Source organism: Sander lucioperca, chromosome 5 (assembly GCF_008315115.2).
Source record: "Sander lucioperca isolate FBNREF2018 chromosome 5, SLUC_FBN_1.2, whole genome shotgun sequence".
In the NCBI taxonomy this organism is placed as follows: Eukaryota; Metazoa; Chordata; class Actinopteri; order Perciformes; family Percidae; genus Sander; species Sander lucioperca.
Genome location: NC_050177.1, coordinates 41,655,594 through 41,681,655, shown reverse-complemented (window position 1 = coordinate 41,681,655; position 26,062 = coordinate 41,655,594). Strand labels below are relative to the sequence as shown.

Sequence of the window (26,062 nt, the reverse complement as noted above, 5' to 3'; positions counted from 1 at the left end):
TTGTTTAAATTATCCTACCCTGGTCCCTGTCTCGATCCTGCTGGTAGCTAGCTTGCCCTGCTAGCTGATAGCCGTTAGCTGCTAGCTGCCGTCCGGTGAGTGCCGTCCAGCTACTACCGCACTAGTGTTTTTTTTTTTAGGGAGGAATAAACTTCAAGACGTGGCATGACCTGTCCTCTGGACATAGCCACACCACCGCTGCTCCGTGGATTATTATTGGGATAATTATCACAGAAGCCTATCTGAATACACTCACCGGACGGCAGCTAGCAGCTAACGGCTAAAGTACTCGCGTAGCTATAGTGATAAAGATTAACGTAAAAATTGCCCGGAATTCTCCTTTAAGTAAAGAATAGATGTTAATACAAAATAAACCCTAGATTGATGTCTTATCTTTGTCATTATGAGGTACCTCAACCCGCCGTTAGCGTAGCATCACGTACCTCTAACCCAGCCAGCTATAAAGAACAGGTTAGCATCCAGACTTTTAAAAGCTTTGAGATCAGCACCAGTATATGGGGATACCCCGTTTACCACAGTGGTACAGATCGTGTGGACTGAAGTCGGGCAGACTCTGTGATTTAATGAGGTCCGTGAAAACGTAGGGAGAACGAATTAAGGGTCGGTATCCAACCCTGCTATCTCCAACTTCTCAAAATACTGCTCTTTGTGAGAACCTACCAGATGCCCTACCTCGACCGATAACGGCACGACAACTTGTTGTTCAATAGAGAAGCCATATAAAGCCACAAATACAGTTTATTTAGTGTTATGTATTTCAAACTGATTGAAACTATGAAACTTTCCGCTCATCCACTACTGTTTAACCTGTGCTTCCGCCGTCCGTCATGGCGCCGTCACGTGGTCGTGTTTGCAAAGGGTCAATAGCTTTAAAAATGTGCTGAATGCATTTCCTTCCTCACAAAACATTAGCAAAGTTTTTTATTTTAAATCCAGCATTGGTAAATTTATGTTCACTAGCTCGCAGTCTTCTTCCAGCCTTAGCTGGCACATTGCACCATCTCACTCACACACACACACACACACACACACACACACACACACATACACACATACATACATACATGTGTGTATATACACATATATACATACATATATATGTGTGTATATACACACATATATATACACATACACACACACACACACACACAATTACTTTTATAAATTACAATTTGGCATATCTAAACAAAATCAATTGCCAGTCATACCCCTTAGGACCTTAGCTAATGTTAGCAATTAATTGTGGTTAAACAAAAAACAGCAATTATGTAAAAAAAATTTACAATTAGACAATTATGTAATAATTGTTACAGGCCTAGTATGAGTGTGTAGTGTGCAGGTCAAATACTCCACAGGGAACCTTTCATGACAGCAACCTCATAAAAGAACTTGTTAGGATCTCAATAATATCTGTTAAATATCTGACAACCAAGTGCTTCCAATCTAGGCATTATTTCCAGTGACTATTATCCTGTGTATAACACTGCCACCACCTTCATGCTGACATTATAGGCAGAATTTCTGTGTGAAATGAACAACTGTCCACAGTCCTACCTCTCTCCAAGGCGATGAGGAACTCGCGGTTGCGCTGCAGCTCTCTCATAAACTCCTCGTTCTGCAGGAACAGGGCGATGCGCTCATCCTCCAGATACTGCTTCAGCTTCTTATCTTGCTCGGTAGCTCCGCTTGTCAAACCGGGACCTCCGGTGGTCCCTGCGGCTCCAGACAGAGAACCAGACGGTGTGGTCCACTGGCTTATTGAAGAAACGGAGGAAGACGATGAGGATGAAGGCTGGGAAAGACTACTCTGGGAGCTCTGCTGAGGCAAAGATAGGAGAGGGGATTGGTTAGCATCAGGACGACATTTGTCACTTTTGTAAGGGTTAGGGTTAGGGTTACAACCCAATAATCCGTTCTGGGCTTTTCCTAAAGTTTGTTGCTTTTTGGACATTTTTGTCGCATTTTCAATGTTTTTGTCGTTTGTTTTTTTGGGACAATTTTTTCTGAGTTTGTGTTGCCTTTGTGGGGTTTTTTTTCGAAGTTGTTGTCGCTTTTGTCGCAAGTGAGCCAACATGGTTGTGTTGGTCACTCTGGCACGAACAGCACGCCCAAGCTGATCCCACAAGTGTTCAATGGGGTTGAGGTCAGGACTGCTGGTTGAAGAATGGGATGCCATCCCACAGCAGTGTGTGATCAGGCTGGTGACCAGCATGAGAAGGAGGTGCCAGGCTGTTGTGGCTGTGTATGGTTCTTCCACACGCTACTGAGGCTCCTGTTTGTGAAATGAATAAATTGTTCAATTGCCAATATGTCTTGTTTCTTCAAACTTCAATCATCCAATCCACCAAACGAGTCAATGGCAGAATAAGCCGTTTGTCTCATCCCACAAATGCATGTTCCTTACAATGGGGCACCATTTGAAAGGGAACTAAACAGGCTTTTCAACAGTATAATCTACCAAACACAAATTTCCTTACTTTTGCAAAGTTTAGTTTATTAACATAAAAAATAGAATAACATAATGCAACATTTAACTGTGCAAACATGGCTTGGTTTAGAATATATTCAATAACATCTAAACGTAAACATTTAACTTTGCAAACATGATTTATCTGCATTAACAAAACAGTACAAGGTAGTAATGTAAATAATGTAAATAAAAGTAAAAGCTGTGATTACTATCACGTTCACTTTTCATATGGGGCAATGGTCGCAAAAGACGACACGATTGATTGTTGTCTGATTTTTTGTCAACAATTTCCTCAGCTTTGGAGTATAACGCAAGTTCACTTTCACCGTTGCTTTCGTGCACACGCCCCTCGGTTCCACTCATTTCTTCCATTTTCTTCATCGCCGGTAGCTCAAACAATGTTCTGCGTAGAAAATGGGCGTGTACTTTGATGTGCAAGCCAAAAACTTGTTTTTCTTCTACTATTGACGAGATAAATGCTGAAACATTTTTTTGGTGCTTGGCAAACAATTTTTGGTGCGCATTACCGCCACCTTCTGAAATGGAATGGAGTTTATTTCTGCTATGTGATAGGCTGTTAGATCTATCCATATCGAGTAAAATATGTCCAAAGTTAATCATTGTTATCGACCTGAATTTTATCGCGATCCCATATCGAGATCATTATCGCCCAGCCCTAAGTCCAGCCTTTACTTCTGTGACAAACGTCCGTCACTTTGTAATACACATTATAATGCTCGCCTAGCTGCTAGTGTGGCATGCCCGCATACTCTGCTTCTGACTGGGTAGTAGTCATTACCTAGCTACTGCGCATGTGCAACTCCCAACAAAGATTGAATATCGAGATGCCTCACTCGTAGCTAAAACAGAGAGCTCACACACAGGGTGAAAAACGAGCTGCAGCAATGTGTAGTACAACAAAAATATGGTGTTTTTTTGAAAATTAAACCATGTAAACCTATTCTGATATAACCTCTAAATACAATTATGAACCTGAAAATGAGTATAATATAGGAGCACTTAATGCAGTGCAGGTAATGCACTTCAGACCTCTCAAATTATTCTGCACTCTTAAACACTCAAACCACATTACCATAATATAACACTGATAAATATTAATTTAGAGTTGAGGTTCACTGTAATGGACTACACAACTCAAGCATGGTTCTAACTGATTTCCGTAATGGATGGAAATTAATGGAAACTGGAATGCCTGGAGTCCAAAGTCTCATAAAGTCAAACTTACAGAAGACAACTGACGATCATTAGCTTTATTTTGTGTAAACAGAAACGGCTCTCGAACCTTCCACGGCAAAACAGAGCTCTTAGTTTAATTTTTACAAGACCCCGCTGCAGGATCCAGCCCAGGTGGTAGATCGCCAGATAAATGACCTCTTGGCAATAAATGAGCTGGCTTTCCCCCAGGGATTTGCAAACCTGGCAGCCCAACGGGCCTAAGTTGCCCCCACCAGGCCTCAGCCACTGGGAATTATTGTTTAATGTATTTTAAGATTTTTTTTTCTCTAAACTACAGTTTTTTTTTATGGCTTGGTTGGAAACTTAGACGTAGTCATCTTCAAATCTCCAGTTAAGTGTTTAGCACTGACTTAATGTAGGGCCATATGAAATCTGTCTCATAGCCTTTTTAAAGTTACATTGTGTAAGAATTTCTCCCATCTAGCGGTGAAATTGTATATGACAACCAACTGAATATTACTTTCTAGCCCCTCCCATTCCGAGCGCATTTTAACTCCTACGGCGGCCATATTATTCCAAGAAGTACGACTTCGTCCATGAGTGTTCCTTCCAGTGTAATAGTTTTACGTTATTTTGGTACCATTTCATTGCTAACATCAGCTATCAGGTTCCAAAACATACGCAAGCTAATGTTAGTAAAGTATCAGTGCTATTGTTATTCTGTATATTGTACAAGATTAATAGCGTAAGGCAATGTCTACAGAGTAGGAGAGAAGCAATCGAGGTTTGTGTTTTTAATATATTTCTCTGAGCAGTATGAACAATGTCAATGAAACGGCTGTTCTAGCTGTAGCTAGTCGTGTTACAACTACACATGACGCGAGTTGTCTGCCGGGGAAATCACGACACGTAGGATTAAGTTTATGCACAACCATGCTATAGTTAACCAAGCAACTATAAAACTTTGAATTTACACAAATAAGCAGAATTACCTTTTGAGAAGAAAGCAGGCAACTTTGGCTTCCCTTTTAAAATCCTTGCTCCTTATGAGCTCTTTCCATCTTGGAAAAGCCACTCCAGTATTAACTTTGGTCTTGTTGCATTGTCTGTCGTGTTGTCGTTTTAATTCTCTTTTTACCGTTATCTTCTCCCCCTCCCTGGCATTCGTCAAGGTGTCACTGAGTGTAAAAGTGCGAAAGGCGGAGGTATGTCCCTCTTTGGCTAATGTATTTTAAAGATGGAGTCGCTACAGCTGCCGCCATTTGAGCGACTCGCTCGTATGTATTCAGAATGATTCGGAATGGCAGATACTTCGCTTACGAGAATACTTTGATTAGTTGGTGGAAGTAATTACACATGAATGAGCACATATTTGTGAAAGAACAAAGGGTTTTTTGCTAAGAATAAACTAAAAAAATTACACAGTGGAGCTTTAAATACTCAATTTTGTGATTCCGTCCATGATTCTGTTATCACAGAAATGATTGGGCTCTACATTAACGCTGCCATTTGGTCAAGAATATCGTGATATGTGATTTTCTCCAACTTTTCTGGGGGAAACCCTGATGAGCCAGCCTGTTAACACAAACTAAAAGTCAGTGATTGATAAGGCAAGATATCCAAGTTTCTAAATTGCAATGAAAGCCTTACTGTACAGTAGGTCAATAACCATTGGCCGGCCGTCATTTGTTTAATAAGCCACTGTACCTGAGTTAATGTAGCTACCGAAGCCTTGGCATATGCACTTTGGCCAGCTCATGTTTCTGTTTATGAAGCACTTTGTTTGGAACCAACGCTGCCTGCAATACTGTATTCTATAATGTAAATGGATATTTTCTGACTTGTTACAAAATTAAGATTCAAGTATATTTTGACGAAGAACTAAGAAACCAAATGCACACATTATAACATCTGTATGCTGACATGTTTACCTTAATACTGTCCAACTGCTGTGGCAGAATCCGCAAAAAATCGTCTGGGAGCTTTCCGAGCAAAGGAGGGTTCCAGTTCCGGTAGCTTTTGACCTGCTGGTGACCTGGAGGTGGCTGGGCTTCAAATCTATGAGAGCCCATAGAGGAACAGGACACATTAGTAACTCTACCAACTGCATTAGGTACATTATCAACTTACCTCTATCTCAAACTTCTTTTAATTATTTACATCCTTTAAATTGCCCACTCACAAAATCACATAGGATGGCCAGAGAAAGGGAACTTCTATTCCCATATTTCATTAACAGAAAAAATAATGTATGAAGAGACACGATGAGTACAAAGCATGCCTGAGCCCGACCCAGAATGCATCTGTGTATTGCGCCTCCCCACACACACATAACGCTGTTGCGGCGAGCTCGACAGAGTTCACAAATACCTTGAAGAGCAGGCTGTTGTGTGGGTGTGTAGAGTCTTTAATGACCCTCAGGGACTTTCTAGAGGCACTGCTGGATGTATAGCTCCTGCAGGCTGGGCAGATCACAGCCAGATAGTGTGCTGAGTAGACACACACTGCATGAGTCAAACACACACACTGCGGGAGGTAGTCAGAAATCCAGCGGCAGTCCCACGCTGGGCTCTGGGTGAATCCATATCGCAAAACTACTTGAAGAATTGGTACAGAATTTGGTACAGCCATGGTTCTTATTTGATGCAATCAATGAATTGTTCCCCTCCCCATCAGCTCAAAAGGTCACTATGTCCAAAAGAGCAGAACTCCAAGACGATCGGCCAATTCAGGAGCATTGAGGGGAAGATTATCTTCTCAGTCATAGTAAGAAGGATGACCACCTACTTGAAGAATGCCTACATCGATACTAGCTGCCAGAAGGTGGGGGGTCCCAGGTTTCCCGGGCTGCGTGGAACAGGCCACCATGATTTGGGAACAGATCCAGACCGCTAAGCGGGAGAAGAAAGATTTGCATGCCATCCCCCGCATTGTGGACCAACCCATCCAAAGTCTAGGAGGCACATCCAACCTCTCAGACAAGGAGATGGGGAAGACCATCCTTCAGCAGCTGTCAGCAGGCCTTTCCAAGATCCACTCATGCCAGCTACCTGGAAAGTACAAGGTGTGGTGTTATCACTTCACCGTGTACCTGCGGGAAGTGTGGCATATAAAGCTGTATAAAGCCACCTCATCAGCTGTGAGCGGGATGGATGCCAAAGCCAACTTGTTGATCTGCAAATTACTAGGGCTCCCACGGTGCTTCTCAACAACACGCCTGTATGGGTGGAACGCACACCCTTAAAATCCATTACTCTCATATACAGGCAAGAGATGGCAAGGTGATGATGCTGAGGGACAGCGCACATGAGACATGAAGGATGCCTGGTAGTGACAGGAAAAGAATGGAGGGCAAATGAGCAGACTGCAGCACCAGAGGCAAGCCACAAGAGTCCAACGGGGAGCCAACAGATGGTCATGGTAATGGTAAATGGACTCCATTTATATAGCGTTTTTCTAGTCTTAGTGACCACTCAAATCACTAATCATCCATAAATACACTGGTGGCCATTATACAAGGTGCCACTTGCTCATCAGATAAACAGTCAAGGTACACTAGGACACTTCGACAGGATTCACTTCCTCAGGAAAGAGGAATCTGCAGATACCGTCAGCAGTACACCAGCAGCACCTGTCACCATGGGTGGAGTGGAGAATCGAGGTGTAGCTAGGCAGGCAGCTCCATTTTCGGCTGAACATGGAGCTGTGGGCTGCGTCCACAATATCAGTGCTGCTGGTCGAGTTTACAGTGCCATGGGAGAGGGGTTAGAGGCAGCCCATTAAAGGAAGAAGGCGAAGATATTTTTTCTGCATTTCTGCTTAATTGGATAGTGATAGCTTTGAGATAGACAGGAAAGGCAGCAAAGGGCCCAAGCTGAAATCGAACCTGTGGCAGCGATAGATGGAGTGATGTTTCCCGTTTCCTGTACGGGACTCTGAAACCGCCTCAAAACGGACCGACAAGTCTGATCGCCGGTTACATGATTGGCCACAGCAGCGTGACGTCAGGTTGCGTTTCTCCAAAAGTTGAATCCGTCTAAACTTTTTGCGTGGGCCACTGCGTTTTTATTCCGCTCCTCCCTGCGGACCCAGGGCCTCAGCCTAAACACGCTACCCCTGTTCAAAATGAACGGAAAGACCTGCATCGTCCCCGGATCGCGTAAGGGCCGCTGCAGTGAGTGTTACACCTTAAGGCACTGGCCAGATTACCTTTTGCCACCTACAAACCCTCCATCCATTTGACAAAATCAGAGGTACACTAATTTGGTAAATAAAAACCCAAAGACAACAAAAAGCCTTTAAAGTGGCTCTTAAAGATGCAGTAGGTAAGACTTATAAAACTAACTTTCTGTTAGATTTGCTGAAACTGACCCTATGTTTCAGTAGAACTACATGAAGCAGGTCATTTAAAAAAAAAAATAATCCGGTTCCTCTGGCACCACCTACCTACCACCTGCGTGTCAATCACTGCTCATGCACACGCATTCATTCTCCCTTGTGGGGGGAGGAGCTTAGGAGTCCATTTGGGTTTTAGCAGAAAGGGTGGGAGGGACTGAGAAGTTGTCGATGTTCAAATTCTTTGGCTAAGTCCTGGATCTTCACAATCTTACCTACAGCACCTTTAAGGCCTCAGCTCCATCTATGCAAGAGTCCACTCCCTCCCTCTTACCTTGGCGGGGGTGTTGGTGGGGCTTCTGGGTATTTCCTGTCATAAATGTGCATATCATATGTTGGCGGAGAGTAGACTGGAGGCGGTTCCTCGTCTGAACTGTCAGGTTCCAGTGTTCTCTCCAGAATCTAGAAAGAAACAGACAGCCCAACACAAGCCTTGTTTCATGCACTTGAATTTAGCAAGAATTCCACTTTGATTCCATTTAGAGTCAATTATTTGTTTTATTTTTTGAATTTAGATGTTTGGACATTTGATGCACATGAGGTTAACATGTCTTACTACAACGACACAGAGCAGCATCTAAATATCTAAATAAGTGAGTTTCCAATGCTGAACATTTGACTTATTTGTTAAATTAAGACACATCCGTGCTGAAAAGAAACTGTGCTCTTCCTACTGCGCCTGTCCTTTTAGTGCAGTCAGCAATCAGCCCTACGACACACACAAACACAAAAAGCAGGAAGCATTTTCATGCCTGAGTGTTTTGATCGTTTGTTATGGGGGATACAGAAAGGCCATTAGGAAATACATTATAGTTTAATGCTCAAGTTGGGATCAAATTCAGTTTTTTCAAAATCAATTAGTTCTTGGGTCAGTATAATCTTTAGCAGGTCATGAAGCCGTGGGTCAATGCCCTGTGACTTAAGAGCCAGCAGACTAATTAACTGTCGAGGTAATGTATGACGTCGCGCATGTTACACAATACCAGGAGAACAGAAGGAACTCTAAAAATTACACCAGCCTGTCTCAATCTGCAGAAAATTGCAAAAGAAATTTCAAAAAAAAAAAAAAAAAAAGGATTTCAGAGGATTTTTTATTTTGATGCATTAGAGCTCCATGTCCATGACGTTACGTAACGTTTTCCCGACTTAATATTTAAGGGCTGTCACCAATGTGTATTTTAATTTTTATCCATTATCTCGAAATGTTTATCTGTCAGGGACCCTACTGGTAATAATTGAAATAGGGGATTTGGTTTATATTGTGTTGTCTTTTCCTGGTTTTAAAGGCTGCATTACAGTAAAGTGATGTCATTTTCTGAACTTACCAAACTGTTCTAACTTTTCAATTATTTACCTCTACCCACTTAGTCATTGGATCAACATTATTGGTGATTATTTATCTAAAATCTCATTGTAAAAATATGTTGTGAAAGCATTAATTGTCAAGCCTACAATATCGTCGCAATATCGATATATTTGGTCCTGTTATCGTGATATCTGATTTTCTCCATATCGCCGAGCCCTACTTTCCACTGACCTCTGCTGGGATGCTGTCATCAGAGTCTGAGCTGTCATCGGAGCCCTGTCCGTCAATGCTCATCTGGAGCAGCTGGTCGATCGTAGCGTCCACCGCCCCATTGTTGGAGCGCAGCACGCACTCAATCACCTCATAGTCCATGGAGGGGAACATGGTCTTGAAGTCCTCCATGGCCTGGTTGAACTCCAGGCGTCGGACCTGCCGGCTGGACCTGCTGTTGTTGAGCTGCCCCTGTCCACCGCTGCCCCCACCGCCACTTCCGCTGCTTCCGGAGCCTCCATTGCTGCTGCTGCGCTTGAACAGGCTAGTCATCCTCAGGGCCCGGCTGCCTCGGCTGCTGCCAACCTACTGATAGGATGGCTCTTCTTTTCTGTCACCAACACAAGCACTTTGGCCACTTCAGTCTCACTTGCTTCCCACTTTTCTCCCACTCAGTTTCTCATTCTACCACAAAACATGGCAGCCTTTTGATGGGGAGTTTAGAAAAACTTGTTTCCCCCCCACCCCAATGCTACTCGTTATTCAGCTGCATCCGGCATGGCTGACTGTATTACAGGCGAGCAGGGACGGGATGAGACAGGTGGTCACCAGGTAAAGATTAGAGTTTGAATCCGTCAGGAAACACACATAGCTACATCACAGTCATCAGCACCTACAGAGAGAGACCACATACAGTGTTAGAAAGAGCTAGCAACACAAACTTTATATTAGTTCTGTTACCTATTAAAAACAGTCCCTGCAGAAAAACGCGATTATGCGATCGCATAATTCAATGCATAATCAGCCAAAGTCCGCATATTTATGCGGGGGCCGTAGTTTTTCAAATACGCCGCACTTTCGTCCCATAAATTGCCAATTTCCGCGCAAAATATGTGGGGCTTGCATGATTTCATAATCCCCACATTTTTGTTGCAAAAAAGTCACATATATCTTAGCAGAAAGTTGAAAAATGTTGCGTTTACTTCACACAAGAGCAGCCATTTTCCCCTGTTGCCATGGGAACATTATGAAGTGATGTAATTACGCGACGTGAACATGATCGAAAAGCTGCAAACCCTGCGATGAAGCCATGATGAAACCGCAATTTTTGCAAGTTCCAGCAATTTCATCGCATAAAGTTGCATAAATATCGTGCATATTCCATCGCATTTTTCAAGAAAACATACCACATAATCAAGGATTTTTGCCAGCAACAATCACAAAAAAACTCCGCATTTTTCCGGAAGGACTGATTAAACTACATCATTGCTTCTCGACTGAGTTTCATTCTACAGTAGCTCAGTAAAGGGACTTTAGATGCAGTACCACTAGTAGCTAGGTACTGGATCCAAAGAAACCTGAAATCAAGCAGCACAGAAATCCCCTAAAACGTGAAATGAAGTCAAGAAGTGAAAAAAGGGGAACAATGGAGAATGCTTGTTGAACAAAATGAAGATGTCCAACCCTCATTGTTATTTGGGAAGATGAGGTTCAAACTCACTTTTTGTGTGTACAACTGGGTGCAACATTAAGAACGTCTTTGAAGAGATACCGTCAGAAAGGTCCTGGGTTGGATTCAGGTTAGGGGGAAATACAGACAATGAGGAAACAGACTTCGATATAACACTGGGCCCAGCAGTGGCCTGGACTCAAAAGGTTCTACAAGTTCAGGTTTTAGAAAGCCTTGGGGAATGGGTTGTTAAAGCCTTTTGAAAACACACACACACACACACACACATTCTGGCTGAGACTCTTTTCAGGTTGAAGGTGGGCCGGAGCTTTGATGGGAACTTATTAACAGGTGCAACAACACTAACAGTGGACTCAGGAAGGTGCAAATCATTCAGTCTATCTACACCCACAGTCCTGGAAAAGGTCCAATCAGCCACATTAACTATAAACACCTGCGTGGGTGTTCAGGGCCTTTAAGTTCATGCATTGGAAAAACGGCTGTAACATTTTCGTGGATACGCTATATAATGGACTCTGACAAATATTCAAGAATTGTAGAGGTCAGGAGGGAGAAGCTAGCTGTAGCTTTCTCTTAATCCATTTGCAATTCCTGCTTCTCCCTTCCTTCCCGTTTCACTGGGGATTTATTGTAGCTGGCGGCTGCCCAGTGCCACATGGCAGTGCCAGGCCCCATCCACAGCTTATAAACAGAGCCCCTCTCTTAGACTCCCATTGACTAAGAGTCTGGCTTTGATGTAAACAAGATGCCCACCCTAATAGCCTTGTGTGTGTGTGTGTGTGTGTGTGTGTGTGTGTGTACAAAGCAGTGTTTCCCCTAGGATTTTTTCCAGAGGGGGTGGTGACTCTCCCCCAAACAGTTGTTGCACTGGGATGGGGGTGATGATTTACACATCACACAACTATTTATGAGGATGTCCAAATACTTAACTATGTGACCACTAGCACAATTGTGGTTTAGTGCACATCATTTTTGAAAATCTATAAAAAAATAACATTGATTTAGGGGCAAGGATGCGCGACTTTAGCTACTTTGAACGCGGACCGTTAGCGGAGCGCATGTGCTGTATGTTTTAACTGGCTACACCAGCTACGCACGCACGGCATAGGATTGTGTGAGTCACAGGCGAGACGGAGAGCTTTTGCTTTGGGACTGTTTCTTCAGTTTTTTTGGAGCTGGCACAGCGCTGTGAAATAGTCAATTTACGGTCAGCTGTTATCAGAGGACGCAGGTGAGGGAAATAATTAAGAAAGAAATAAAAACAGAAACCATCAAAATGAAACTGCCAATCTGCTCGTTAACAGTCATTAAGTTGTTTCCTGTATATCGGTAGTTTAATTTAAAAGACATGACACTTCATGAGTCATTTCTGCATAAAAAAGGGCCGAAGACTGTCCTATTTTTACGCTTGTAGAGCGGATCTCCGCGGAGCATACGCACCACTACGCGCTGCTCTCGTGCCCGTTGTAGCCAGTTTCATTGTTTAAAGTCCACTCCGCGTATGTTACGCGTGCAACGTAGCCAATTCAATTTTTTTCAATTCAATTCAATTTTATTTATAGTATCAAATCATAACAAGAGTTATCTCGAGACACTTTACAGATAGAGTAGGTCTAGACCACACTCTATAAAGCCCCAACAATTCCAATAGTTCCCCCAAGAGCAAGCATTAGCAGTGGCTATTGCGACAGTGGCGAGGAAAAACTCCCTTTTAGGAAGAAACCTCGGCAGACCCAGACTCTTGGTGGGCGGTGTCTGACGGTTGGGGTTATGACGGTACAGGATGTAGCGTGGCACAGCAGAGCATGGGTGGACACGGTGGACGCAGCAGGACGTAGCCGGGCATTGCAGGGAATCGCAGAGCATAGCAGGGTGTAGCAGGTCCATAGCCACAGCTGCACCCAAGACCCAGGTCTTGGCGTCGCCCTAATCCGAGGCGATGTTCTGGGCGAAGAAGAAACATAAGGACTCCGGGGAGTAAACTCCCCAGAGCTAGGTGAGTAACAAGCACTTCTGAGACAGGATGTGCATAAAAGGAAACAAAAGAAAAGAGCGTGTCATAAGAAGGAACTTCCTCGGCAGTCTAGAATTATAACAGCATAACTAGGAGAGACACTATATTATTGATTATACGATAGGTAAATCTGATGACTGTAAAGAGAAGCAGAGAAAAGCAGGGGTGCTGTGTCTGCAGCTATACACCCTGCCCCGCCGGTCTAGGTGTTCACTGCAACTCCTCACTCCCTAACTATAAGCTTTATCAAAGAGGAGAGTTTTCAGTTTAGTCTTAAATGTAGCGACGGTGTCTGCCCCCCGAACCCAGATTGGGAGCTGGTTCCACAGGAGAGGAGCCTGATAGCTGAAGGCTCTGCCTCCCATTCTACTTTTAGAGACAATAACGTACTAAGAGGTCCTCAAGATATGAAGGAGCGTGGCCATTTAGAGCTTTATAGGTCAGAAGAAGGATTTTAAATTCAATCCTGGATTTTACAGGAAGCCAATGGAGAGAAGCTAATACAGGAGAAATATGATCTTTTTTCTTAGTTCTTGTCAGAACACGCGCTGCAGCATTCTGGATCAGCTGGAGAGTCCTAAGGGACTTATTTGAGCATCCTGATAATAACGAATTACAGTAGTCCAGCCTGGAAGTAACGAATGCATGGACTAGTTTTTCTGCATCGTTTTGAGATAGGATGTTCCTAATTTTAGCAATGTTACGAAGGTGAAAAAAGGCTGTTCTAGAGGTTTGTTTTCGATGGGCGTTAAAGGATAGATCCTGATCAAAAATAACTCCTAGATTTCTGACAGTAGTACTGGAGGCCAGGGCAATGCCATCCAGAGTAATTATATCTTCGGCTAATGAGGTTCGTAGGTGTTTCGGGCCCAGCACAATAACTTCCGTTTTGTTTGAGTTTAACATCAGGAAATTGTAGGCCATCCATGATTTTATATCTTTAATGCAAGCTTGAAGTTTAGCTAGCTGGCTGGTTTCGTCTGGCTTGATTGACAGATATAATTGGGTGTCATCCGCACCCAACAGTGAAAGTTAATTGAGTGTTTCCTAATAATATTGCCTAGAGGAAGCATATATAAGGAGAATAGAATTGGTCCAAGCACTGAGCCTTGAGGAACGCCATGGTTAATTTTAGCGTAATTGGAGGGTTTATTGTTAACATTAACAAATTGCGATCGATCAGAGAAGTAGGACTTAAACCAGTTTAGTGTGATTCCTTTAATGCCAACTAAATGTTCCAGTCTCTGTAAGAGGATGGTATGGTCAATAGTATCGAATGCAGCACTAAGATCTAATAAGACAAGTACGGAGATAAGTCCTTTGTCTGATGCAGTTAGAAGGTCGTTTCACCAGTGCCGTCTCTGTGCTATGATGCTTTCTAAATCCTGACTGAAAGTCCTCAAATAAGCTATTGCTATGTAGAAAATCACAACTGATTAGCGACTACTTTCTCAAGGATCTTGGAGAGAAAGGGAAGGTTAGATATAGGTCTATAGTTGGCTAAGACCTCAGGATCGAGGGTGGGTTTTTTCAGTAGAGGTTTTATCACAGCTACTTTAAATGACTGCGGTACATAACCGGTCAATAAAGACATATTTATCATATCTAGCAATGAAGTGTTAACCACGGGTAACGCTTCTTTAAGTAGTGTCGTTGGGATGGGGTCCAAGAGACAGGTAGATGGCTTTGCTGAAGAGACCTTTAGCATTAATTGTTGAGGGTTTATAGGATAAAAGCAATCTAAGTATATGTCAGGTCTAGTCGTTCTTTCTAGCAGTCTGTCAGTTAAAGGTGACCCATTAGAGGTTGGGGGCAAGAGGTGATGAATAGTATCTCTAATTGTTATAATTTTATCATTAAAGAAACTCATGAAGTCATCACTACTCAGAGCTATAGGAATAGATGGCTCAATAGAGCTGTGGCTATCTGTCAGCCTGGCTACAGTGCTGAAAAGAAACCTTGGGTTGTTCTTATTTTCTTCTATTAGTGATGAATAGTAGTCTGATCTGGCCTTTCTTAGGGTCTTCCTATAGGTTTTCAGACTTGAGTCTTGCCAGTCTAAACGAGATTCTTCCAGTTTGGTGGAACGCCATTTACTTTCAAGTTTGCGCGAGATTTGCTTTAATTTACGAGTTTGGGAGTTATACCAAGGTGCTAGTTTCCTTTGCTTCATCGTCTTCTTTTTAAGGGGAGCAACAGAGTCTAAAGTAGTCTGTAGGCAGGCCGTAGCACCGTCTACGAAATTATCAATTTGAGAGGGACTAAAGTTTACATAAAGATCCTCTGTTATAATACGGCACGGTAATGAGTTTAGTGCTGTTGGAATATCTTCCTTGAATTTAGCTATAGCACTGTCAGATAGGCTTCTAGCGTAGAAGCTTTTATCTAATTTCGTATAATCGGGTAGTAAGAATTCGAAAGTTATTAAGAAGTGGTCTGATAATAAAGGATTTTGCAGGAATACTATTACGTCTTCAATTTTGATGCCATATGCCAGCACAAGGTCAAGGGTGTGGTTAAAACAGTGCGTGGCCTCGTGCATACTCTGACTGAAACAAATTGAATCTAGTAGTGAGTTGAAAGCAGTACTAAGGCTATTGCTGTCAACGTCCACATGGATATTAAAATCACCTACAATAGTACTTTGTCTGATTTTAGGACTACACATGATAAAAACTGAGAATTCCGATAAAAATTCAGAATATGGACCTGGTGCTCGGTAGACAATAACAAATATAATAGGCTGTACTGTTTTCCATGTTGGATGCTGAAGATTAAGAACGAGATTTTCAAAAGAGTTATAATTTAGTTTAGGTTTAGGATTAATTAACAGGTTTGAGTCAAATATGGCTGCAACTCCCCCTCCTCGGCCTGAGCCTCTAGAAATTTGAGTATTAATATGAGTGGGAGGAGTGGCTTCATTTAGACTGACACTCTTCATGGCCCAGCCATGTTTCAGTTAGACAGAATAGATCAATTTGATTATCGGATATCAATTCGTTTACTAGTATTGCTTTAGAAGACAGAGATCTGATATTTAGTAGACCGCATCTAATTTTCCTATCCTGTTCTATCATTGCAGTGGTAGTTGTAATTCCAATTAGGTTGTTAAGTATTGCCCCTCTTTTGGTTACCTGTGATTTAACTGATCTGAGTCGAGTTACAGACACTGTCTCGTTTTTTGGGGCAGGTTGTGGCTGACGTGAACTGGATGCTAAATTGACTATGTTTGCAGTCAACTTCTTATTACTTAGGGGATTCAACACTTTGTATGGTCTATTGTTGATTATAACTGGAATAGTACTAGTACTACATGTTACCCTGCAGAAAACATTTTCAGATTCATTCACTTGTAAAGTGCCATTAGGATCAATACCTGGGGGGCATGAATCTGTGATATTTTCAACAGAATGTCAATACTTAACTTTCAGTGTGGTCGTTATGTTGTCAGATAGCAGCCTGGCTCCATGTCGGTTTGGGTGGAGACCATCATGTTTCAGCAGGCTGGGCCTTTCCCAGAACAAGTTGAAGTTGTCGACATAGGGAATGCCCAGGGAAGCGCAGTGGGGTTTCAGCCAGGTGTGGAGCCAGAACAGTCTGGACCATCTTTCAGCACCCTTTCTGTAGGTAGGTAGAGGCCCAGAAATGACGATCCGTTTTCCTGTGCCCATCAGGGTGGTGATGAGAGTGGTGAAGTCTTTTCGAAGTGCTGTCGACCGTCTCTCTCTGATGTCGTTTGTGCCCACATGCACGATGTTGTCGACCTTAGCGTGGCAGGCGAGGATGCTGGGAAGTTTGTGCTGGATGTCACGGACCTTGGCACCAGGGAAGCAGTAGACCTTGGACGGACCGCTAGGTGTAGGGGGAATGTAGAGGTCCCTGACCATGGAGCTTCCGATGACCAGCGTGGAAGTTGTTGGGTCTGAAGGGGGGCGCGCCGACTGTGTGGATGGGCCAGGATGAGCGCCGTGGGGACGTGGCAGAGAAGGGTTTCCGCAGAGCAGAGGGAACTCCTCATCGTTCATCAGAATGGTGTAGCGATTTTCTAGTCGTATAGGTTGGGCTGGGCCTGAGCGTTGTCCTGACCGTCTGCTGTGGTGCTTGCTTATACGCCATGGCTCAGGCTGGTGTGGAGTGGAGCTGGTCAGCAGAGCTGACTTGGTTCTCGGGAGAAGCCGAGGAGAGACGACAGGGACAGAGGTTGTATTAGTGCGTGGTGGGGTGAGAGTAGTGCAGGGCAGAGTGGAATCAAGACATCCGACATTAGTGTGTGTGTGTGAGGGGAGCTTCCAATGATAATGGTGTCAAGGAACTGTTCATTCATCTTGATCTGGTGGAGAGTCGCTATTCTGGCTTCAAGTTCCACTATCTTCTGGCTGAACAGGAGGCACGAGTCGCAGCCAGGTGTACAGCTGAGGGGGAGCATCGTGTAGCTTGCTAGTTTAGCTAGTAGCAACGTTGACGGAGGCCCTCTCCAAAACCGATCCCTCTTCACTTGCAGTTCACAAGTCAACACTTCAGCCCGAAGTTAAAATGAATTGAACTTTTAAGGTGAGGAACGAGAAGCAAATTGCCTTTGTGTGAAAACAGCTTTATCTCACGCATCCGTTTTTTGTGTGTGGAATATATATAGCATAATTATATCATTTTGTCATTTGGGGGGGGCAGGGGACTTTTTGGGGGGCAGGCCGCACCCCCAAAACCATGGTAGGGGGAAACACTGCCAAAGACCATGGCTGCGGTCGAATAGTAAAAAAAATTACCTCCTAAGTAGGGCTGAACGATTTGTGAAAATAATCTAATTGCGATTTTTTCCCCCAAATATTGCGATTCGATATTCGATTATTTTTTTAAGCTCTTTGTCTTCTGTATTATTCAACAAAGAATAATATAATAATTTATAGTATGAACACACAATTACACACTAGACAGTTAAATAAGTAAAAATATAGTATATATCCACACACACACACACACACACACACACACACACACACACACACACACACAGAGGAGCTGCCTCCAGCCCCTCCCCCTCGTGAAGATGCGTGCTGCCGTGTGCACTTGCTCAGAGAGGCTATCGTTACGTTAGCTAGTTGCTGGTGTTCTTGCCGTGCGATTAACTGTACTAATAAAACTGTTGAAACACCGCAGCCACGCTGCTGTGAAAGCTCCCCGAACGTCATTTATCAGTCTGACTGTTACCCCTCTCAGTGGCAGCTCCTCCACTCATATCTTTATAACGGAGCTAGCTAACCGCTAACCGGAGCTAACCGCTAATCAGAGCTAATCGTTGCTAATCGTTGCCAACCGAGCCTTGAGTTCTGTGTGCCTGTATCCATTAACTGCATGTATGGACTCGAGCCCGAATAAAACCCTTCATTTTATTAAAATGGCTGTAAAAGTTTTAAACTACAACTCAGAGTTGTTTGAATGACAGAAATCAGCTCAAGGTACCACGTAGCGTTAGCGTGCTAGTTGAGGCTTTCTCTGCGGAGTGCGACTGATTTGCTCTCGCGAGTCATGTGACCAAATCGCAGCCTTTGCGATTAGGAAATCGCGTTTTAACATATCGCGATATTATCGCAAATGCAATTAATCATTCAGCCCTACTCCTAAGTCCTTTTCCTAACCACTTTTCCTTAACCCCGACAGGCTTAATAAACGTGGGACAACCTGGTGGAAAATATTACTTCACCGCCATTTTTTTCCCCCTTCTTATTCTGCAATAATGATGTTTCATGTGAAGTTTCTTGTATGAAAGGTGTTCAGCAAATAAAGGAAATTGTATGAAAATAATTGTTACATGTATACAAGATCATCAGAACGCGTTAGACCTACAGATCTACTATAGGCTACATATTCTATGTTATAAGGGTTAGATGGTTGCGGGTGGGTGACAGAAATACATTATTAATAAGGACAATATTCTCTAAACTGTAAACAGAGCAGAGCTGTCTGCTGCTGCTGTGCGCATTTACGCACGAGGACAGCAGTCAACGGCGTCACTCCATCGATTATTTCATAAGCTAAAAGTTGAGTTGTTTTCTCTGTCAACTTTATAATTACAGAATTTAGTTTTGCTGTTTAAATGTCCCACAATATCAGCTACAGTGACATTACTGCGGGCATGGAAACATTTACAATTACTCATTATTACAGTAAATCTTTGAAGAAAACACTGATACATCACTACAATGCATCATTTAAAATCAATAGCCTACAGAGACTGTAGAAAGGGTGCAAATAACTTATTTGGGTTGGTGTGGGTGGGGGTATTTCAGGTAATTGATTTGAATGCCGTCAGTGCCGATCCGCGCATTCTCACATAATATTTCTACTTTTACACATGGTCATAATAATGTAGTCATATCTGTAGTGAGTTAACACAACATATATATTGAAATAGGCCAGGGGGCGAACAGGTAACTTGTTTCAGACGCTGCTCTGGGCTATAAATAAACCAGTGTCCGGTGTGCTGTGTAACTTTGGACTCAGCGATCCATTTATTCACAGTTCTGTCATGTTACACGTTGGAGAGGAGAGTAAAGTTCTCACATTAACCGGTTTATTAAACCACTCAAACAGTGCCATAAAAGGACATTATCATTATTAGGCCTATTAGATGTGTTGCAATGTCTCACGGTGCTACTGCACACCTTATATTGATTATGAACGGCGAAATGGTGACGCGTCGCTTTAAACTATGCTGCCGCAAGGACTTGTGGGACGGCATTATCTCCTTTCCTTTTGTAAAGTATGGTCCAGTGTGTCCTATGCTAAAGGAGGTAACACAGGAAGCAATGAAGCACCTTTCCTTATCACTTTTTCACAATTCGAACAGCTCTTATCATGGCAGCCACCTAATTACTTCCGGGTCATTTCACTCCATTAGGAACCTTACTAAGCAAATTTGACTATTCGACCGCAGCCCAAGAGACACTAAATGAGTGCGATACAGGAACTGAAAATAGTCTCATTACTCTGGTCACTTATAAAGATTACTTAAAATGGAGTAAGACCTAACCCTAAAGACACTGTTTAGGGGGCGCTGACCAGAGATGATCTTACAGTGTTTGCATCTGATCACTCACGTTTACACTGCATAACTCAGAATGGCCACCATGTTGCTGCATCATGTTTCAGCTGAACCACGGCTGCAAAGTTGTTTCTCTTTAACGTATTAGCAAAATGGTTAGCCATCTCCCAGTGTCCGCTGTCGCCCTGGCAGGGAGCGAAGGAGAGGGACCGTAGGCTTCGTGCTGCCGCTGGCTAATTTCGGGCAAAGACTGTTTTGTTGTATGTAGCAACGGTTTATATATCCAGTTTCCCCTTTTCAATGACGACTAGATTACTGCCACCTGCTGGCATGAAGTGATTTCCTCCTGCGCAGGCATACAACGTACATGTTAGTTGGCCGTTGATTGCAGTCTTTCTGATGAGTTCAAGTGCAACTTTTTGGCCAAGACACAAGCAATGTGACGTGACGCGGCGCCAGTCGACTTTCGTCGCCACTAGTTCTCTGCCGTCTGATTAGTGTGTCAGCACCTTTAAGTTCAACTTCAAACTATTTCAACCTTCTTTTAAAAACAACAGTATTCTCCTGAGACACTATCAGAGATGTTTAGTGTTTCAGCCACAGAATGAGAGCATACAAGTATAAGCGTGGATGTGATACCACAAAGATCTCCTCCCAACATCATCACATCAATCTGCACCAAAGAACCATGCTATATTTAGCACACAATCCAGGACTCTCGGGCCCCAGAGAGAGAGCGTGTGTGCGTGTGTGTGTGTGTGTATACACACTGTTTAAGGGTATGGGAGACCGTTGCTTACCAGTTGAAGCAAAAACATTTGAGGTCTTTCTTTTGACCAGCTACAAAAAGGTACAGTACATGAGCAGGAAAAACTGCACTGTCTGAACGGGTACACAATGGTGGTATAGTGTCATACACACACACACACACACACACACACACCATCTGACTCACGGCTCAACACTAAGCCTCATGTGTCACTTGCCACTCCATGCAAGTAAGGGATCAAATTAAGTTAATCTCTGAACTCCAAATGTATAGCCATTTAGAGTTGATGTTGATTTTCATATGCATGTTTGCCTTCTTTCAAAGCCTTCTTCCTTGTGTTGCTTACCTGAAATAATGAGCTTTGTGTATGTGGTGACCTTAGGGGTTTAATCTGGCCTCACCTGTTGCCCTGTGTATGCTTGTGTAATCTCATGAGAACACCAACATTGGACTGCCTCACTGCCACCATCGCTCACTGATTTACTGCTTTACACAATGTTTTACCTGGCAGATTAGTTGTCATTCTGCAGCATTAGTGACAATGAAATTATGTTCAATTATCTACTGAACTATTTGATGGGGTAAAATAATACTTGTATAGTTGAATTTAGAGTCACAGAGCCTCTGTGCAGCAGCCGGGTTTACTGCCAATTAAATATATGCTTTAAAGCAACATTATGTAACTTTACCTTTAAAAAAAAAAAAAAAAAAAAAAAGGTGGTCAGTAGGGATGTAACGATAAACTCAACCCACGATTCAATACAAATAATTTTAAGTTTACAATATACGATTTCACGTTTTTTTTTTTTTTGACAGAATGAAATGACTGAAAAATATTACTTAAGGAGCCGGACCCAAACGCAACACTACACACTGTTTATCCACAGTTTATCTGCAGCGGCAGCATCCATACTGTCTCAGGCCCTGTCCACACGAACACAGGCATTTTCAAAACCGCAGCTTTTTCCTATACGGTTAGACCGTTCATCTAAACGCAGTATCAGGTCACGGAAACCGATTACAGATACATGCACACAGTTGTCCCATTATACTGCAGAACAAAGGTGTCAGAATGCAATACTACTTATGACTACACTCCCAAGACGGACGAGACCCGGTCGGTCCTCTACGGGAACTCCAGGCTTCTGATTGGCCAACATGGCTTAATGGTTAGGGTTATATCGCCACCTGTTGGTTTGGCATGCTCTTGAGAGCACTTGATAGCGTGTTTTTACGTTTTCATGTAGACTGAGGTTTTTTTAAACCTTGCTTGTGTGGACGAGATTTTCTTTTTTAATCGAAGGAGGAAAATCTGTTTATAAAAATACTTACGTGTACATGTGGACTAGGCCTCAAAGTGCAGCTAGTCACCTCTGTGTCTTCAGCTGCATACTGTTGTACGTCCCGGTGCTTAAAACACCCTAGGTTGTTTTAAAATTGCATCGTGATTCATTTTTTATCATCAACCGGTTGTAATCTTTACACATTTAAACTGATTTGTGTGTGAAATGAGTTTGACTAAAATGACAGAATTATTGGATTAGATTAACTGAATGACAATGATGTTCAATATAATCTGTTACCAAGTCCCACACTTTCAAGTCAAACTGCTCACCTAAGTATTGATCACAGAATCTGACGTTCACAGCCTTTACAAACAGCTGTTTTAACTGAAAACAGGTGTTTAGGTTTGTACATTTGCTGTCCCGTGGTATTCTTATTTTGTTAAGAAAAAAAAAAAATTATATATATGAAAAAAACTAAATGTATTTATTTTTGCTCAAGAAGTTGACACTAATATAATTAACAGTAATTATCAAAACTAAGAACCACAAATTATTCGATTTTTAAATAACATTTCATCACACACACACACACACACACACACACACGCACCTTTTTTTTATAACAACATTTATTACATGGTTTTAATGACAGTGTTGGTCAGTTTATCTGCTTGACAATCCCAGTTTGCAGCAATAAAATCGAAGTTAGATTAACGATTACAAATTTGAACACTGTCGATTTTAATGTGTTTATTGCTGCCTTTTGAAAAATAAATAACACAGTAACAGTTTTGAAAATGCTTATTTGACCAATCGTCAACCTTTTTATTTAAATTAATCTGAAAAGATTAGAGACTAGATGTGAATCAGTCACATCACAAACAAAGGCAGCGCTGTCCTTAAGAAGAAGTTGGCCCTTTTTTGGCTAGAAACAGTCCTGCTAGCTGGTGTCTAAAGTTGAAGGAGCTGCTCAACAAGATGCACCTGTCACAGGGAGATGCCCAGCATGTTGCCAAGGAATAAAAATGGATGGAGAGATCTCTTTGCAGCATTATGTCCCACAGGGGATGAAGAGGAGTAAGTCAGTAACGTTAAGTGGTAATGTCAGTGACATGATTGAGCTGCTGCGGAGTTTTGACTCATACGAACGTAACGCCATCGTCAATTCACTCACTGTAACACAACATGAAACTTTGCTCGAAGTATCACCAGGGGCTCTACACATGAACTCGAGCATTGAGAACATTGTTTGTGTACGTAGAGTTTACTAAAAAGAAAGGTTTTGACCAACTCACTTTAGCAGCTGGTTTTTCTGGTCTCCGCCATCTTGCCAGTCAAAAAGAGTCGATCTCCAAATGCAACGTAACCGGGAGGAGAGTAAAGATGGAAAGCTCCTAAAGCTTAGTTCCATATAAATGCACGGATAATTCATTGTTTTGTAGTTAGTGAAAAACAATATTGACCTTGTAGTTGAAAAAGGAGCCTCATATAAGAATGACATTTCCGCCTATGGAGTCCGTTCATTCGCATTTGGAGATCGACACTTTTTGACTGGCAAGATGGCGGCGACCGGAAAAACCAGCTGCTAAAGTGAGTTCAAAACTTTTTTTAGTAAGCTCTGTTTACACAAACAATGTTCTCAATGCTCCAGTTCATGTGTAGAGCTCCTGCCCCCTGGTGATACTTTGAGCCAAGTTTCATGTTGTGTCGAGCCTTCTTAGCATTTTAAAAATAGCAATTTTGATGCGATCATAGTAGTGCCCTAGCACTCCCATTCAAAAGGCCATTTGACCGAAAACGAAAATACGGTAAATCTTAAAAGTGGCGTTTCCTTCCTAATTATGCTTTTAAACGAAAGTTTGACTCGGGTACATTCACAAAAAGACCCTAGGTTGCATTTTGGCGAGAGTTACGCTTTAACAACGTTAAAAAACAATAAAGTCGCTAGCAAGCTAACCAACTTGAGTTCTCTGTTGCAGCTGCAGCTGTCCTGAGGTCGGAAGCTGGCTCAGCTCTGTGTTTTCTTGGTGTTCGCTAACTTTATGTAACATTAAAAAATTGCAGCAGTAAGTTATCCTACCATGGAGAGCCACTGTCACTCTGACAGTCAATACTCACGGTGACCGGACCGGCGTCTGATATCATGTGTGTAGCGCGTGAGCGCAAACGCGAGCGTTTATGTTGTCAAGGAGGTTTAATAAGAACACACACTGCTACATATAACATGCAGTCAGTTAACACTCGGTGTAGCGGAGCCTTTACGATTAATTAACCGTGACGTTTTAAAGCGCGGTTAATAGTGAAATCAGTTAACCACTGCATCCCTATAGTATATAATAACTGTTTGCTGACAAGTTCGACATAAACATCACCAAAAGGTGCTGATATGTTAATATTACATTCCCAACTGGTTGCACCAAAATGACAAAAAGGTATGCTGTAGTACTAAGTTATTGCAGGTTAAAGTCAACTTTTACAGCATTTTCACTTTGGTTGCTAGAACTACCCTGTTCCCCCTTCGGGATACTGCTGTTGGGTGTCCACCTACATCCAGAATCCAACCCAAGGTGAAAACATCACAGCTTAGTGATTGAAGCCAACGCAGAAGAGGCACATGCCTTATATGACAGCTGACATATGGACCAAAAATCATCTCTCTACAAAGTGGGCTAAATTCTCTGTTGTAAATCAAAGCCACGTAAGATGTCACACGCACTTTTATTAAAACGGACTGTGATCAAAATAAACTGCTTGAAAATATAGCTACAGCTGCAACACATGTAATTGAAAAACGTATCTTAAATAAACACAACATGCATCAAAAAGTCTAGGGCCGACCTGGTATAAGAGATAAATCTAATGCTACACTGCCCAAAGCGGTACATTTAAGGGGAGGGTATTTTGAGATAACAGTTGACGAAATAAGAAGTTGGTTAACCAAAATACTTTGCGCTTTATTTAAAAGTAGACAATTTGGGGGTCGTAAAGGCTCATACCTGTACGTGTCGATATGCAGGACCACATGAAAATATCGTTGTTGTTTTTTTAAGTGTAGCATAACGTTACCTTAGCTGTAACAACATTACATGGAAGCGTTCCCTCTATCGCATGTGCTCTTATCGGGAACAGGTCGCTGCTAACTGGCTAACGGTACTCTTCAGCTATTAGCCAACTCAGAACTGTCAAATGTTGGTCTAAATATCGTGATTAACGTTAGTCGTCTGAACGAAATAAATAATAAAAAACGACTGTAACTTTGACTTAGCTAATACTGCAATAGCTAATGTTAGCAGCGACCACAATGTTTAGCGGGGATGTGTTACCGTTAGCTGTTCTAGCTAACTAATCACAACCAGGCACATCAGGTCCTCCGGACAGAGGATTGTCATCTACCGTTAACGTTACAAGGCCTCGGTCAGTGACTCTCAGTCGCAGCATCGAACCCGTATTACCTCTGTCAAAATATGTCACCGAATTCAAGACACGAATTCTACACTCGTTCATTTTCAGTGTAAGAAATGCTTAGCTACTATTAAAAACGACAGTTTTCCATCGCCGTGTTGGTGTTTACAAAGAGGAGTGATGAACTAGGCGAAATATTCACACCAAAGCCAGTAACGTTAGTTAAAGCTGTATGTTGTCAAACATACATAGCAATGTTATCGTTAAGTTACTTACTGACTGAGGCGCAGACGGTTCATCGAAACAGAAATCCACAGGAGCACAGCTGAGCAGGACTGTGGTTTTTGGCATTGTAATGGGAACCAGAAGGATACTGTCCCTATGCCATTAAATTCAGCTGGTGACCGGATGTGTCAGGTCAGCCACAACAAACTCTAAGCTTCAAAATAATAGGCATATGTGGGTGGTTGACATATGCCCTT

General features: G+C 42.5%; 1 protein-coding gene across 4 annotated transcripts in view; it reads right to left on the bottom strand.

Moving 5' to 3' along the window:
• Nucleotides 1-26,062, bottom strand: part of LOC116041158 (CUE domain-containing protein 1) — a 62,504-nt gene extending 36,442 nt beyond the window's left edge. For 2 of the 4 annotated variants that reach the window (XR_004102855.2, XM_031287043.2), the window contains exons 1-5: nucleotides 25,857-26,062; nucleotides 9,621-10,272; nucleotides 8,358-8,485; nucleotides 5,620-5,746; nucleotides 1,576-1,840 (exon numbers count right to left, since the gene is read on the bottom strand). Coding sequence is in view for 3 of the 4 variants with exons in the window: in XM_031287043.2 (XP_031142903.1) it covers nucleotides 1,576-1,840; nucleotides 5,620-5,746; nucleotides 8,358-8,485; nucleotides 9,621-9,932 (832 nt within the window). In the remaining variant the exon portion in view is untranslated. Of the gene's footprint in view, nucleotides 1-1,575; nucleotides 1,841-5,619; nucleotides 5,747-8,357; nucleotides 8,486-9,620; nucleotides 10,273-25,708 lie in introns of all 4 variants that reach the window. The other 2 variants (XM_031287046.2, XM_036001441.1) reach the window with 2 other exon arrangements.